Source organism: Vitis vinifera, chromosome 5, assembly GCF_030704535.1.
Source record: "Vitis vinifera cultivar Pinot Noir 40024 chromosome 5, ASM3070453v1".
Taxonomy (NCBI): Eukaryota; Viridiplantae; Streptophyta; class Magnoliopsida; order Vitales; family Vitaceae; genus Vitis; species Vitis vinifera.
In genome coordinates, this window is record NC_081809.1 from 5,940,574 (window position 1) to 5,958,518 (window position 17,945).

Below are 17,945 nucleotides of genomic sequence, written 5' to 3' on the forward strand. Positions count from 1 at the left end.
TTTCTCTATGGTTAGGGGATTTGGAAGCAAGGCAAGGGCAATTTCGTCAAGCGGTATGAATTAATGACGCATCGTCGTCCCAAGCCAAAACGATGAGAAGTCAGTCCTCAATCTCTCTCTCTCCTCTCCTCTCTTGCGTCCTCTCTCTCTCTCTCTCTCTCCATAAAGTCCAAACCCTTGCTCTCTGACTTCACAATTCCGGCTACAATTTCTGTCTGAACCGACAGATCCATACCTCTGATCCACTCTGAATCCATTTCTTCTGCAATGCCATTGTTGCTGCCGACTCACCGCTCGGAGATCTCCGGAAACGGTTTCTGATCAGAGTTTACTCTTCGCAGAGACTGCCGCTTTACGCTTTCAATGGGTACCGTGCCTTCCACTCCTCGCTGGAGCAGTGCGCGGCCAGTCGACACCGCCGAGTACCTAATTGGCACCTTCGTCGGCGAGAAATCATTCCCTCTCACTTCCGATTTCTGGCAGAAGCTTCTCGAGCTTCCTCTCAGTCTTCAATGGCCGAGCCACCGTGTTCGTCAAGCTTGCGAGCTTTTTGGTCAGTATAGTTTTTTGGTGATTGGTTGTTGGTGTTGTTGTTTTCTTTCAATTTTGCACTGCACCAGGGCCGCTTGGTACCCGAGAAAACCAGGGAGAAAGAAAGCAAACGGAAAATTGAATTCAAGGCTTGTGTTGGTTTGTTTGGTTGAGTGGAGATTTTTATTTGTTGGGATGCTAAATATGACAATCCTAAGATTCAACATTTCACTTTATTTTCTTTTATTTTCCTAGAATTTCACGAAAGCCAAACAGAGGGTTAAGGAGTAACTGCATTTCGAAATGGGGTTAAAAATACATATTTGACTGTTCTGAACGTTTATTTAGGGAGTTTATACAGCAATTTAAGTTGATAAATTCATATCTTACAACAAAGTCTCAATTATGTTATTAGATGACGTCTTTAAAGGTCTCTATCAATTTGGATTACAAATTTTAAGTTTTTTATATGGAGTTATTTCTGAGTTTGAGATCTATTTAATAGCGTTACAAGTCAAGGCAGCTCAAGTTCATGGAAACAAAGTAGCTATTCTCATTTTTATGATTGTGATTATGATAAATATGCATTCTCAATACCCTAGGTAAACTGTATGTCAACTTCTACAAATTCGAATATAATTTGATATGGTATACAATACTTTACAAGTTTGCAAAGCACAAGCAATCCAGATCAAATAGAATCTTTTGTAATCCATCTTTGGCACTGGAGAATGCTATTGAAATCTATGTGGTGGTTCCAAGTATGCAACCAGTTTGTCAGCTAATTTGTATTGAATTGATTTTTGAGAAACTATTGATCAATCCTTGATCCCTGTGTCTTACCTGTGAGCTCCAAAAATCCCAAACTAACATTCTAAAAATTCCCCCGCCTTAAATGGTAAATGCCTGGAAACTCATATGTAACTTCTCAAGACAACAAAACTGTTAAAATAGGAAAATACAGCCATAAATTACTAAAGGTAAAATACACAATGAAATAACAATCATCCTACAACCCTGATTTGTTGGAATGAGTTATCACATATCATGCCTTGTTAATTTTAGGTTATTCTATAGCTCCTTAATAGGTCAATAATTGATGCCTTCATACATGCATATATTTAGTAGTGCCAGGAATTTCAAGAAACCAAAATGCTGAAAGTTTAGACAGGTTGAATATGTTTTGGAGTTGAACAACTATTTTCAAACTCATTCGAGTGACTCGAAGTCGAACTTGAAGGTTTATTGTGAAACTAAAGAAGCTTGTCAAAATTTATGTTACCATGCAATGCATTAGAATTTCTAATAGGATAGATATGTGAAAGAAAAAAAGTGTAATTACAAATTTGAAACTAAATCAACTCTTAAAAGATGCTTTCTTAACTTTCTCCAATATAATTCTTAAATTTATTTGTGTCACCAAACTAAAAGAAAATAGAGCAATTAACCTATTGGGTGCACCATGGATGTTTAAGAGCTGAAATCCCTCAATTTACTGACAAACCAGTTATAACATTCTGAATTTAGAACCAAATCACATAATCCAGGGCATGATAAATTGCTATTTGAATGATATCAAAATCAAAGCTTTTGATCGCTTACCTTGATAAAAAGCACTTTATCAAGTCTATCGATTTATTTCATGTTTCTCTTTGTCATTCCACGGAAGGTGTGTGTAAGACTTGAAAAGATTCAAAAGGATTTTTTGTGAGGCAGTGGTGCCTTAGAGAAAAAACCCTATTTGGTGAATTGGAGTTTGGTTTGTGTTGATAAGCAGGAGTGAGGCTTAGGAAGTTATAGTCTTGTGGCTCTAAACAAAGCTTTACTTGGGATGTGCAGTTGGATATTTGCGATAGAAAGGGATTTCTTTTGGAAACAAGTCATCATCGACAAATTTGGGGTAGAGGAAGGAGGGTGGTGTTCGAGAGAAGTGAGGGGAAGGCACTGTGTGGGGGTGTGGAAATCCATTAGAAAAGAATGAGAAAATATTCATTGTAGATCCCGCATTATCGTAGGGAATAGGAGAAAGGTCAAGTTTTGGAAAGACTTGGGGTGTGAAGACCAAACGTTAAAATAAGCTTTCCCTAATTTATTCCTATTGGCGGTTAATAAGGATGAGATGTGTTAGATGCTTAGGAAGAGGGCGGGGAGTTAGGTAGTTGGAATTGTCACTGTTCAAGACATTTTAATGATTGGGAGATGGAAGAGGTGGAGAGCTTGTTCCGGAAGCTGCAACCTTTGGTCGTGAGAAGAGATGTGGAGGATGTTTTGAGCTGGAAAGAAAGTAGGAATGACATTTTTTTTGTTAAATCCCTCTATTGCTCCTTCACAAGGGCCTCTAGTGATCCTTTTCCTTGGAGTAGTATTTGGAGGTATTGGGCTTCGATGAGGGTGAGTTTTTTTTGCTTGGGAAGCGTCTTGGAACAGAATTTTGATCATCAATCTGCTCAAAAGGAGGGGATGGAACATGCTGAGTAGGTGCTACTTGTGCAAAGAGAAAGAGGAAACTAATGATCATCTAATCTTGTTTTGCAAGAAAGCTACAATATTATGGAGTTTGATATTCTCTCTTTTTGGTGTGCAGTGGGTTTTGCACTCCTCAGTTAAAAAGAATTTGCTTGATTGGCATGGTGCTTTTGTGGGCAAGAGAAGGGAGAAGGCATAGAGGGCTTCCCCTCTATGCTTAATGTGGCCTTTATGGAAAATGAAGAGTGTTCAATGATGTCAAACGGTTTGACCAAGCTATAAAACATTCTTTTTTTTTATACACTTGTGAATTGGGTTAGGGTGTATTTAGAGGATCATTCTTTGTCTATGTTTGATTTTATAAAGTGGTTGTTTGTCTAGTTAGGGGAAAGGTATTTTGTCTTTCTTTTTGCCTAGTTTCTTGGGCAATGTTTGTATACTTCATGTGTACTGTTTTCGCCGCTTCTAAGCGTTTCAAATACAAGCTCTTATTTACCTATAAAAAAAATAAAATCAAAGCTTCTGATCATTTTTTTAATGTCTAAAAGTCTAGCCCAAAGAGGGTAGTGAAACTCAACTTATAATTCCCAGTCCAATGCTTCTTGATAGCAGCAGCTCTTGCTCCTGACATGAGCACCCAAGGATAAAATGAACATATGAAAAACCATCAGCCTCAATAATTATTCTTCCCTGTGATCTATTGATGATGTAGTCTATGTTGTGTGTGTGTGTGTGTTAGATCTATGATGGTATGGAAATCTATCAGAAAAAAAAAATCTATGATGGTATAGAAAATTCTGTTCTCTCCATCTTTTGAGCTTCATTACTTTCTACCCTTTGTTGCTTGATATTGCTGCTAATATTTGCTTATTCCATTTCCATCTTTTCTCTTCTTATTCAGCACAGAACAACTATTACACAAGGCATCTTGCAAAGATTTTGATTCACCTGGGACAATGTTTGCAAGAGTGTATTTCAACTTCTGGTGTGCCATCCACAGTTTATACAAAGGCTGTTAATGCAGTATACATCTCATCTGTTTTCCTGAAGTACTTAATTGAAAATGCCAAGAGTGAAAACATTGAGGAATTGCACTTGTCATTAGACGAAAGTGAAGTTATACAAAACAATTTTCCTGCTGGTAATTCACATGCAACCTACAATTCATTGTGGCATATTTTACATGGGTCATTCGGCACTAAAGTTGGCTATTACATATTTGAAATTGTTGAAGCATCTTCAGTCTGTGTTACATCTTAGATGGGCAAAAATAGCAAAATAGTAGCTCAGTTATATCCAATTGCCTGGTTGTAGCTTAGTTGCTTTGGCTACAATTTGGGCTTGCCCTGCTAGCCCTGCTAGCTGGCTCTTTCTGAGATGTCCTCTTTCTTTGATATCCAACATCTTGGTTTCTTCTTTCCCCACACTTTTTTTAGTTTCCATTCATATCAAATGTCACTTTTCTTTCCCACTCTCTTTCTTCTTTATTTGATATCTAACTGCTTGGTTTTTTCTTGCACCACAACCTTCCTAACCTCAATCTACAGAAGAATTCCTTCTTCCATTCCTTTACTTTCACTTTTATCTGCTTTCTTTGGTTCAAAACAATGCATGCCTTCATAAAGAACCTTGGTTGGTGGGGAGGCAAATTCATTTATAAAACCTAATGGAAGCTCAAAGAAAGTTTAAAAATAACACTTGAACTGCTGGGCCCTGATTATGTAATAAATCTTGGTTTTGGATTCATCCTCATCTTTCATGTCATCCATATTGCAGCATTGTTGGCTTTTGTTTGGCAGTTGGAATTGCATTTTTAAAGGGATATGATTATTTATCTTTATCATTTTTTTTTCAACTCTTAATGAAAATAATGCAGGGCTGAAGTTTGCATGCTTTCTGTGCAGATCAAAATATTGAAAACTTTGTTATGCACGGTGTGCTTAGTTTTATTGGCACCTTGGATGTAAAGTAAGTTATGTATTGTTTGATATGCTTCTTATTTTCCCAGTTATATTCATTGTTCTCTTAATTTTATATCATTCTGATGCTAACAAAGTGCTTCCATTCACATTCCTTTTCCAAGTCCTGAGACACACCTCCTACATCATGAGCTACTTAACTTCATGCTCATCGTGATGTCAACTCAGCTTCTTTCTGGGCCATCTCCAGGACCAAAAGATGTGAACCCATTCATTGATGCGGCAATGGCTCAGGTAACAGGAACAATATTCTCTCTCTCTCTCTCTCTCTCTCTCTCTCTCTGTTGGTGCAGGATCTCCAGATCTTTCAAAATTTCTCATGTCTTAAATCATTGATATAATTGTGCAGGAAAGTTCTTTGGTTGGTTTGGTTGTTCGCAGACTGCTAATTAATTATATTAACCGGCCTCGCATTCCCTTAAATGATGTTTCTTATTCCATATTCTCTGAAGGGAGTCAACCTGGTGTTCTACAGAGAGTTGGTTCAGCAGCTGGTATGGCAGTTTCTTTGATTCTTGTTTCCATTTAAGTAATCTTGTTTTTTATTTTTTATATTTTATTTTTTTAACATGTTTTCATAGGAAACACTTGTTGGATAATGGACTGAAAGGCCTTCTGAGTACATTCAGTTGTAAATGGGTTTTATTCTTATGTGCAAATGATAATCCATTCCTTTGGTAGAATCTCATGTTCTTACTATAATTTAAATTTCCATTTTTTATATGCATTTGTGCATCATAATACCAGAGTTTGTATCAATTATTTATTTATTTTCACGGCCTTATCATTTGTTATGTTATCTATATTTTTGTCATTTAATCAAGATGGCATGAAGGCTTTTTTGACAGTTTTCTTGGGAGTTTGTGAAGGATGAGGTGATGGGATTCTTTAAGGAATTTCATGAGCTTGACAGTTTTTTCAAGAGCTTGAATGCAACCTTTTTAGTTTTGATTCCAAAAAAGGGGGAGTTGAAGATTTAAGGGATTTAAGGCCGATTAGTTTGGTAGGTGGATTGTACAAGTGGTTGGCCAAGGTGTTAGCCAATAGACCAAAAAAGGTAATAGAAAAAGTGGTTTCCAAGGCCCAAAATGCCTTTGTGGAGGGAAGACAAATTTTGGATGCAACGCTTATTGCTAATGAGGCCATTGACTCGATTCTAAAAAGCAATGATTGTGGTATTCTATGCAAACTTGACATAGAGAAGGCTTATGATAATGTAAATTGGTCTTTCTTGCTTTTGGTCATGAAAAAAAATGGTGTTTGGGGAGAGGTGGATTGGGTGAGTCAAGTGTTGCATATCCATAACAAGTTTCTCTATCCTGGTCAATAGCACCTTGGCAAACATTTTTCAAAGCTCTAAGGGCTTGAAGTAGGGGGATCTCCTTTCACCCTATTTATTTGTGATTGCTATGGAGCTGCTCAGTTGCCTTTTAAAGAGGGTAGTGAATGAAGGTGTTTTAGTGGGTTGGCAAGTGAGGGTTAAGGGTGGAGAAGGGGTTCAAATATCCCATTTATTATTTGTTGATGACACTCTTGTCTTTTGTGAGGCATCTCAAGATCAGATGACCTATTTATATAGTTTGAGGTCATTTCGGGGTTGAGAATAAAAATTAATAAAAGTGAGTTAATTCCAGTTGAAAATGTGGAGTATATAGATAATTCGGCTTCAAAGTTTGTCTATAGGGTGGGTAGCCTCCCTTCCTCTTATTTGGGCCTCCACTTGGGTACACCATTTAAATCCATGGTAAGATGGAGTGGAGGAGAGGTTTTGCAAAAAGTTAGCCATGTAGAAGACACAATACATTTCCAAAGAAGGGAAAATTACCTTGATTTAAAGTACTTTGTTTAGTTTGCCCATTTATTTTATGTCTTTGCTCTGCATGCCATAGTCGATAAGATTGAGGCTAGAGCAGATTCACAAAGATTTTTTGTAGGGAAGTAGGGCTCTCAAGTAAAGACCACATCTAGTTAGATGGGCGGTTGTTTGTTCAGACAAAAGGAAAGGGGGATTGGGAGTTAAGTGTCTCTCAACTCTCAATAAGACTCTTCTATGCAAATGGAGTTAGTGATTGCAAGTGAGAGAGAGGCCCTTTGGACTCAAATCATTGGTGGGAAGTATGAGGAAGAAGGATGGAGGTGGTTAGCTCAAGTAGTGAGGGAAGGGTATAGTGTTGGGTTTTGGAAAGTGATAAGGAAGGATTAGGACCTTGTACATAGCAGGATTTTTTTGTTGGTGGGTAATGGGCGTAGTATAAAATTTTGAAAGGATAAGTGGTGTGGGGACAATCCTTTGAGAGGCTAGGGTGGAGGATGTTTGGAATTACTTAGCTAAAGCCTGGTGGGGGGTGAGGGGGTAGGGGGGTTGATGTCATCCTTTCTTCTTTAGATCTTTCAATGATTAGGAGGTGGATTGTGTGGAGAGATTTCTGTTGTGTTTGCATGGGAAGAGAGTGTGTAGGGATGAGAAAGATAGGGTGCTATGGATAGAGACAAAGAATGACAAGTTTACAATTAAGTCCCCCTATAATGTCTTGGAGCTTGGTAGTTAAGTTTATTTTCCATTGAGAATTATTTGAAACCCATGGGTGCAACCTAAAGTATGTTTCTTTGCTTAGGAGGCGACATGGGGAAAAGCTTTAACTTTAAATCAAGTTAAAAGAAGAGGTGGTCTTTAGTGAATAGATGTTATCTTTGCCAAGTGGAGGAAGAATCCATAGACGACATCTTTTTGCATTGTGTAAAGATAAGGGTTTTATGACAGTTACTTTCTGCACTTTTTGGGGTGTCTTGGGTGCTTCCCTCATCAGTTGGAAAGACACTTTTGGGTTGGCATGGTTCGTTTGTAGGCAAAAAACGCAAGAAGGTTTGGAGAGCAGGATCCTTATGCATCTTTTGGATGGTTTGGAAGACAAGGAGTAGAATCGCTTTCGATGATGAAGTGCTTTTGATCCAAAGGCTAAAAAACCCTTTTGTTTGCTTTCTTTGGTCAGAGACTAAGATGTCTATAAATGATGGTTCTTTGATTCTAGTTAGTTTTTTGATTGTTTGGGCTCTTGTTGAGGGTGGTGGTGTTGTTGCCCCTCCACTTTTGTAGATCCTTCTCTTGTTAGGGCCTCTTGGCAGTGGGTGTATACATCTTGTGTTCATTGGTTTGCTTATTTGGCTCCTCTTTTTAATATATATATATATATATATACTTATTTATCTATTGAAAAAAAAAAAGGTGGCATGAAGTCCAAGTTTAATTCAAACTGAATTTGATGTAATACATTTCCAAATTTTTCTCTTCCTTAACCATCTCGATCCTAATTTATGCTAGTTTTTTGATAGGCCATAGTGGGTGTTTCTTTAGAATGCCACTGAGGGTTTTCCACCTATACAAAATTCTTGTATTTTATTAGTAAAAGTTTTGATAATATTTTCTGTTTGATTTGCAGCAAACTTTGTGCTATTGCCATTCAATTACCTTGTCAGTTCAGGTGGTGAAGGTCCAAGAAGTCCATTGGCAGACAGCAGTCTCCAAGTGTTACTTATTCTCATCCATTATCGTAAATGTATTCTGGTAGATGAGTCCATAGCAGATAGAAAATCAGGCGGTGCCACTTCAGATTCTCTTTCAAAGGAGAATACATATTTTTCTGAGAACCCTTACTGCAAGGCCTTGGAAAATGCTAGGGATATTGAATGTAAGTTCCTCCTTTCTATTACTTTTTGGATGGTGATAACATGTATTTATGGTGTTTGAAGAAATGAATTCCATGGCTGCAGTTGATCGTGTGGATATTGAGGGGAATGCACACAGTGGTCCACTTGTGAGATTACCTTTTGCTTCGTTGTTTGACACTCTTGGCATGTGAGTCTCTCTTTTTCTATCACATAGTTAAAGATTAGGCTTATTAATTTAGGTTGTATGTTCTGAGGCTATCCTGATTTATTTATTTTTTTCTCGTTTTCCAATACCATAAGATCAATCTGTGGGCTGAAAAATATTGCCTTTCTGCAGTAGCCTTTGTGAACCTGAAGATAAATATGAAAAATTGTTTGGCTTGATGACAGCTTATGCTAAGTTATAATGTAGTACTGTGGTTCAAGGTGAGCATAGGCTTAGGCTTAGGCTTGTGGTTTGTCAAATTCTGAATGCTCCCAGTCTGGGGCACAATGATAAATGAATTAAAATTTGGTCCCTGCCCACCCCTTTCTATGATTCACGCATGATTGTTGTTGATTGTTATTTTATATATTTGCTTGTGATTGTATCAGATTATATTAGATTTAGAATATTTTTTGAATAGCTTGTTTGATCTACTTTTTTCTAACACCATATACACCTCCAAAGTGGAATTAATATCAATTTTTTCCCCTTATCTGCCTATTACCTCTGTTTTGGCTTGGTCCTAACTTCAGGTATATCAGGATAGTCCTTCATGACTTCTGTGACATTGGAAGAAACTGATTCAACCCTTATAAGTGTAGGGTTCCTCATAAAATCATGATTCTCATAAACTACGACTGCAAGCGAAAGAGTTATAACATGTATAGACACCCAGATTCATTTACTGCGCATAGCTCCTAATGCTATAACAATAAGGTTTGATACTCAAGACATAATTATTAAAACAGCTGTGTTATTGAATCTTAACCCACGGTAATTTTACTGTTTGGTTCTCAACCGAAACAAGAAAATTTTCACTGAAAATTGTTCTGAATTACAAATTATATGAAATTTTGGTAGCTCCAAGGGCTTCCTTGTGATTTCATTTAGTGGGACGCTTATGTCCTTGCTTTGATTTATAATTTTTTTGAATCTGAAAAAGTATAAATGTGTGATCCTTGATTTGTAATCATGCATTTGCTTTCTGTCTTCTTTTATTTTTTTAACTTCTATAGTACTTGCTCAGGTTCTTGGCTGATGAGACTGCCATCCTACTGCTTTACTCACTGGTGCATGGAAACTCTGACTTCCTGGAGTATGTTTTGGTGCGAACTGATTTGGACACATTGGTATGAAACATCAGCTCATATTTCTGTCTTTGTTGAGCTAAAAACCAGTCCCCATATATTCCATTCTCACATCACCAGCCCAACCCTAAGACCCAAAAAATTAAAGATAAAAATAGAACAATCATGTAATAAATGCCCTTGCTTATTAAGCATTTAAGACTGTAACACTATCATTTTGCACAAGTTGCCAGTTAGTTTTATTTGATTTAAGTTGGTCTTGTCATTTTGAATGAAACAATGATACATATAATTAATTATCTTTAACTTAAAGGACTCTTGATAGTAGTCAAATTCTCAAGACCATTCTTAATTATATGAGGAGGCATTTCATATTTACTTGATCTGACATAGCTGCAGCACAGCTGAGTTTGACATGTGTTTCTACCCTGAAATCAACAGTTGATGCCCATTTTGGAGACCTTGTATAATGCGTCAAGGAGGACATCTAATCAAATCTACATGTTGTTGATTATCCTTCTTATACTTAGTCAGGATTCCTCTTTCAATGCCAGTATTCACAAGCTGGTAAGGATGGACTCTGTAGGCCTGCTGCATTCCAGTTCAGTATGTATGAACCATATTGATGTATTATTTATTTTGACAGATACTTCCTAGTGTTCCATGGTACAAAGAACGCCTCCTTCACCAGACCTCTCTTGGTTCTCTGATGGTCATAATTCTCATTAGGACTGTGAAATATAACCTATCTAAGCTGCGGGTATGACTTGAAGTTTTCATATTTAGATTCATGGTCAAGTAATTACTGTCATCTTTCTTGTGATTGTTAAAAGCAGACTGTTTCTTTGACTTGAGATCAATGTGGATGATATGTGAAAGTTTTCTTCTAAAGATTTTGTCATCAAGTGCTTGTTCTCTGATTTTGTCAAGGTTTTAAATGTCAGTGCCAACTGACTTGTCGAAGTCTAAAGATACTGATGTATTGATGAGTATTTGATTTGATGTGATGCTGTGTAAAAATGTTAATATTTTTGAAAACATTTAGTGAATGCTTAGACAATTTCATAAGAGACTAATGTGAAAACAAGACTGTTATTATGCTATAGTGTGATCTGATAAAGGAAAAGTCACTAGTAACAAGTTTGTCATTTTTAGAAAATTCATACATTTATAAGTTAAACGTAATCATTGGTTGTTTCTAACATCTAAATGTAGTTTAGTACTTAAATATGGCAATAACCTAATAAGTGCTATAGAAATTTACCATCCTTGCAATGTACAAAGTTTTTAAGCTTTTTATTCTTAATGAAAGGACAGGTTCTTTGAAATCCTTTTTTTGAGTTGATTTTCATTTTTATTTGTTTATTTATTTATTTTTTATTATTATTATTTTTTGTGTTATGTCAAAACCACTGAGTTAATTATATAAACATGTTGTTTATCATAGGAATATCAGGATGATAAGGGCTTATATCATGTACAACAAACCTCATCAGAAAAGAAAATATGTTATCTTTCTATGCAAAATGATTTTGTTTATGAGTTTAAGAAGTGAAATGTATTAGGAAAGAGAGGAGAGAGGAGGGGATGGAAGAAAACATACATACACAGGATAGGTGGGGATAGGTATCCTCGTTAGAGGGCTTCAAACCAAGTAACTAAGAGAGCTAAGCATGGAAACCAAATTAAGTAACTAAGGTAGGTTGGTGCAGAAAGTCTCAGAGGTTGTTTCTGCTCTCTTAACTAGGAAGTCAGCTTCATTGGCTTCCTAATTCTTTGTATGATATACTTCTAATGTATGTGTATGTTCATAGATAGATACAAGTTAAGATGAAATATCTTCTTCATAAAGTGCAATATCTCTAAATTCTCTGGATTCTAGACCCGGTCCTAGTAATGACAGACTTGACAGCAGGACCACATTGATTCAAAATGTTGCTGAAGCTCTGCCCCTTATCATTGCCTAGATTCCTTAATATATGATTGTCCTTATACATCTTGAAATGTCAGTAGACATGCATTATGCCAATTGTATATGGGTGATATACCAATTGATAGCCTGATGTGTCAAGAGACATTTTGCTTAATTATAACATCAGTAATAATTCAATGGTGCCACTTGGATATTGCACACATTGGGAGATTTGTCAGTAGGTCTAGGCATTTAAAACACTGGACTTTTTCCAGTCACTTCTTACTATTGTGTTTTAACATTTTAAATACCAATATTATATGGGCAATATCATTTGTGATATCCTGATGTGTCAATAGACATTGTGATTATTACACCACCAGTAATATTTCAGTATGCCACCTGGAGATTGGACACTTCAGGAGATTTGTCAATATGCAAAAGTATTTAAAGCACTGTATTTTATACCAATCCTTTCTTACTATCATTTTTTTTTCACATGTTAAATTGTGACAGGATGTTTATCTTCATACAAACTGTCTCGCAACTTTGGCGAACATGGCTCCTCATGCCCACCGTTTAAGTGCCTATGCATCACAGAGGCTGGTTAGCCTTTTTGATATGCTCTCACGCAAGTATGTTTATGTTATATATTGATAATTTGGTAATTTTGATAAATGCTTTCATTTTCAGGGCTTATGATCTTTTAATTTTTCCTTTTATTGTAATATTGGATCCAGGTATAATAAGTTAGCAGAGTTAATGGATGATAAAATGCATATAGACAAAGCCAACTCACCAGAAGGGGACAGCATCGCAGAAGATGTGGTTAGTCACTGTCATCTTTGCTTTTGATGGTGCTCGTAGATCACATTTTGTATGCCTTTTGGCTGTTTACCCTTTATATGTTTTATTGTTTCTCTAAATTATACATGTTGCAGTCAACAGAATTGCATATATACACCGACTTCCTGAGAATTGTCCTCGAAATACTGAACGCAATCCTAACTTATGCCCTGCCTCGAAATCCTGAGGTATCATCATTTGTTTGTGTGGCAACTAATACATTATAGACTTGTATCTGTTATGTCTCACAAATATACAAATCTTATTAGCACCTTTTCATGCTTTATAAAATTACTCACTGTATTTTGGGCAGGTTGTATATGCAATAATGCACAGACAGGAGGTCTTTCAGCCTTTCAAGAATCATCCACGATTCAATGAGCTGCTTGAAAATATCTACACTGTGAGCTCCAGATTTTTTGTTTAAACCATGGTTTTTATTTATCTCTTTTACAAATCTTGCAATTTATCAAAGAGCAGGTTTAGGTGGTAGTTGTAATAACTGCCTATAAGCTTTCTTAGTATCTAAATTTTATAGTATGCTTGTCTACGTGCTTCAGAATTATATGATGCCTGCTTATTTTTTAGGTATTAGATTTTTTCAATAGTCGCATGGATGCCCAAGGAATGAATGGTGGATGGTCAGTTGAGAAAGTTCTCCAAGTCATAATCATCAACTGCAGATCTTGGCGGGGTGAAGGGATGAAGGTAAAAGGCAATTGGTTGTTGAGCAATTACAGTTGTTCCAATTAATGAATCTTATCTGAAAGGTTATGTTCCACTTATCACGTAATATAAATTTCCGTTTGACAGATGTTTACACAATTACGCTTCACATATGAACAAGAGAGCCATCCAGAGGAGTTCTTTATCCCCTATGTGTGGCAGCTAGTTCTATCCCGCTGGTACTGTTCCTGAATCTTTCCCCCTCTTTTTGGAGGAATTAAACTAGGAAAAAATAAAATAAATAAATAAATAAATAAAAAATAAAAAAAGTAATAGAGCCCTTTGCAATTGTGTCTTGATGCATATCCTATTCTACAAAAGGGTGGTCCAACAGAAAGGAAGAAAAGATGACCATTCCAGTATTGGATATGTGATTTTCCCTGCTATTTTTGTCACTCATTTTATGACAAGGCTGTTCAATTTAGCATAATGCAAAACTTGTGATTAGCTTGATTTTCTTAAACTCCATATTTTGGTGGTTGAGTTTCTTTAATCATTATCCATCAGTGCAAAACAATCCAGATAAATTATTGTCTGGATATGATCTGCCCATTTCTTTAATCATTACCCATCAGGTGCAAAACAATCCAGATAAATTATTATCTAGATATGATCTACCAATTTAATGAGTCTCCTTCATTTATCCCTTTTGAGTAGCAGGCTACATGTGGTTTTGACATATAAAAATAATTTCTATGTTTTGCTGCATGTCCTTTCTTGATCTGTCCATTTAATGAATCTCCTTATCCACGCATACTCTTTCAGTTGCATGCTACTGGTGGTTTTAACACAGCGCTAATTTCTCCATCTTGTTGTGTCTCCTTTTTTTCAGTGGATTCAGCTTTAATGCCAGTACCATAAACTTGTTCCCAGTTGATCAGCCTATAGAAGTGAGTATTTTGTCTCTTCTTTAAATATTTCCAAGATGCAAACTGTGTATCAGCTAATGCATTTGCCTTAAATGCTACATATTTCTTATGAGGCTTTCATCCATTGTGGTCTAATAATTTTTTTTTAATGCGTACTGCTGTGAATATGTTGGTGCATGTTTCTAGGGGGTAGACTTGGATATTTTGATCCTGTTCAATTTGTGTTTTAGTGAATTGTTGACATTGTTCATAATATATTGATCATGTTCAATTTTTGTTTAATGAACGTTAATGTTGTTCAGTATATACACATTATGTTATTTTAATAAAAGGGAAGGAATACATGTACTGTTACTTATTTCCTCTTGCACAAAGTTTTGGTGGTAAGTTCATGTCATATTGTTGGTTGTAATTTTTTCATTTTCCTTTTTTCGGTAGTTTACTTTATTTGTCTGTTGTTGTTTTGTTTCCATATTCCTTTTCCTTTTTCTTTTTTCTTTTTTTTTTTTAAATTTCAAAACCTGATATCATTTTATTTCTTTCGTGTAAGGGTGTCTTTCCCCTTGCTGTCATGGAACATATGTTCAATTTTGCATTATCTTACAGGAAGTTTTTGCCAGTAAATAAAAATGAAAGAGGAAGAAATTGTTTGAAGTCTTTGTCTAATTTTCCCTTTCAAAAAGGGAAAATAACTGTCATAAAGGAAATACTTCCATCATATCTTGGAACCACGTAGAATGGTACTTGCTTAGAATCTTGCAAACAATTCATATTTCAAACAAAAACGTGTTATACACTCATAGAAACTATATAACAGACTGATACTGGTATTGTAGGTTACTTACCATCAAGAAGTACTCCATTCTGTTTTTGTAGGCTTCTTTTCTGGTGAAAAGCCCAGTTGTCCCACCCAGCCTCTGCAAATGTGCTAGATTTATCGTCATTTTGTTTGTCATCCTCATCTTATCCAAGTGTTACAAACCATGTCAGTTCTCATTTGTTAGTAGCAGTGGTATAAAAACAATCTAACTCCTTCATATGCCAATTACAGCTTTTGAAATCCTACACTACATGCTGGGCAACTAATGCATGTGGTCAGTCCTATTATAGCCCTTTCCTTTCATATATAGGGTATTGGAGCACTAAGAGATCTATATGATTCTTTGGCCATTATACTTTGTAGTTGAGCCATCCAAAGTAATTTTGGTTCCAAAATGTAGTGACTACTTCATTTACAAGTATCTTTAGTTTGACCTGTCCTTTTGTTACTTCAGAGTGCCTTAACTGCAGCTTCCATAGAAACTAAAAAGGGTTGTACCATTCTATGTTACTGATTGTGCAATTCTTGCAGTTATCTATAGTATTTTCAATATCACTAAGCACTATGCTCTGGACTGTGTTTAGCCAATCCCTGAAACACAGGTTATTTAACTAGAAATATAGTGACATTGCTTTCTCTGATTGGATTGCAACGATTGTGAAAAAGGCAAATGCACTGGGTGTGTCTCTCAATTATTCTCTCTACCGTGATATGCACATTTAGTTAGATAACTTAAGACTAGACTTCAATATCCTATAACAATTATGTTTATCAAAAAAATATCCTATAACAATTATTCCTTTATTGAGTGCTTGATTGGCTGCCTTTAACAATGATTTGTACTTTGTCACAGAAACAGAATGTTGACTCTGAAGAGGAATTGAATAAGCCTCAAAATGGTGAGTTGATTGCTGAGCTGGTTCAATAATATACTCAACAGAAGAAGTTCCAAGTTTTAGTGAGATGTAAATACATGAAATAGTAGGAAAATGTATTCTTCTCATTCTTTCTTGTTTATATGCTTGAGACGTTGTAGAGAGGCCTTTTCATATAAATGAATGTGAGATCCACCTATGTAATGAATAAAAGAGGTTGCTCAATTGCGTTAGCAAATAGTAGTTCTTAAAAAAGGTTGAACCTTCTTTTTCATGTCTATAAACTGCACCATTGCCCTGCTAATTCTATTTGTGATTAGGACAAACAGCCAAACTAATGGGCCTTTTAACCCCATGGATCTAACTCTCCATTGGTTTGTCATAATTTGCCCTAAACGTGCTTAGCTATTGATCCTCTAACTTTGTGTGTGTGAATGGGAATGAATGCATTCAGGAAACCTGTTGGGAGGGCATTGTGGAATTATAGCGCGCAGGAATGTTGATCAGACCTTTAGCCCTGCGCACAAAATAGCGAGCATTACGAAATATTTTATAGTAAGCTGCCAAGCTTCTCTTAAACTTCAAAACCCTATTAGAATTAAGGCCGCCATTCAATTAGCCAAATAACATTTGTGTAGGTATGTTCCGGGGGGGCGTCCGTTTGAACCGAATGCCATTTTATGACCGAATCGGGAGGTTGATGTAGTTTGTTTGAATGGCCTTATAACTCTTGAATTTAGCGAAAAAGATTGTTTTATGTTATTAAATTATATTTGGAAGATATTTCAACTCAAAATATGATTTTGAAATATTTAAATTAGATGTATAAGAGTTTGCTTTTATTGCATTGTGTTTGTGGAAATTTAAAAGAAGGATAAATCAGTGGCGTCCACGATTTAACAGTGGTGCTGTTTTGACACATTTTAATGGTTTGAGAGTTGATTCACATGTGATATGAAGTTGTAAAGTTGAGAATAGCTTGAAGTTGTATTCGACCTGGGGCCCTTCCAAGTTCCAAAGAAAAGCCTCGACATTCCATCAGAATTTTAGGTGAAAGAACTTCGGATTATATTAAGTCAAGATACCAATTTTTCCATTACATTGAAGGATCCTGAATTTACATTAGAGATGTGAGCCAAAACAGATGGCAAACGCGGGGGGTGAGAGCTAGACAAGAGCACCACCTTTAAGATATTCAGTGAAGGCGAGTGCAACCAGACCCAACATGGCAAACCTCCCATTCCACATCTCCGCATCAGAAGTCATCAACCCCTTCGATTTGGACTCCACGCTCACACCTTTGAACAAGGGAATCAGAGAAGCCAGTGAGAGTACAACAGCGGTTCCCAGGAACCATGGAATCCCACCGTTGGATATCTGAGCAAACACATCCTCACCCTTCCATATTTCCGCACCCATTGCCGCAACAAAGCCTACCATGGCAAGCCTGCCGTTGATCCTCTCCGGTGCCGGCCCACTAAATGCGAACACATCCCCAAATTTAGTGCTCACCTGCCACAAAATTCAAAAACATATATATATTCTCATGTTATAAACCCCACCGGAAAAGTGACCATGGAAAGAAGTTACCCGCGGACTTTACATACCTTAGGCGCAGGAGGAGGAGGAGGAGGAGGGATCGGTTGACGTGACTGTGAGAGTGAGGGTGGCTGCTGGGGGTTGGTGGTGACAGGAGGTGGCCGTTCGATTTGGCCATCCTGCACAATGGTTACGAGATCAGTTGTCAAAATCCCATAAATCGGCTGACATTATCTGCTATGATCTGAGTGGAGGTTGAGATCTTACCTCCTTGGTGCACCGCACCTGCACAGCACTCCTTTGAAGACGTAGCACCGACCTGGGAGGGACGACCTGGAGATCTCTGGTTCTGTTGGCTACGCGTGTCATAGCTGTTGCAAGGGTGGATTGCATGGTGGTTGCCATGGCCATCAGCGTCGACTC

At 36.7% G+C, this 17,945-nt stretch overlaps 2 protein-coding genes across 2 annotated transcripts; one reads left to right on the top strand and one right to left on the bottom strand.

The window, feature by feature from the left end:
* The first annotated feature begins 33 nt into the window (after nt 1-33).
* Nucleotides 34-16,257, top strand: LOC100240922 (uncharacterized). Its single transcript, XM_002283337.5, has 18 exons — nt 34-553; nt 3,899-4,138; nt 4,902-4,965; nt 5,081-5,210; nt 5,326-5,470; nt 8,414-8,662; nt 8,745-8,829; nt 9,875-9,977; nt 10,377-10,502; nt 10,582-10,695; nt 12,364-12,482; nt 12,588-12,675; nt 12,789-12,881; nt 13,007-13,096; nt 13,282-13,401; nt 13,507-13,598; nt 14,252-14,309; nt 15,962-16,257. Exons 1-18 carry the CDS (start codon nt 364-366, stop codon nt 16,034-16,036), a joined length of 2,181 nt encoding a protein of 726 aa, XP_002283373.2. The 5' UTR covers nt 34-363; the 3' UTR covers nt 16,037-16,257.
* Nucleotides 16,258-17,150: 893 nt separating this feature from the next.
* Nucleotides 17,151-17,933, bottom strand: LOC100263179 (chloroplast ELIP early light-induced protein). The gene is made up of 3 exons (NM_001280913.1): nt 17,790-17,933; nt 17,591-17,701; nt 17,151-17,495 (listed from the first exon to the last, which is right to left on the bottom strand). Exons 1-3 carry the CDS (start codon nt 17,931-17,933, stop codon nt 17,151-17,153), a joined length of 600 nt encoding a protein of 199 aa, NP_001267842.1.
* Nucleotides 17,934-17,945: the final 12 nt, after the last annotated feature.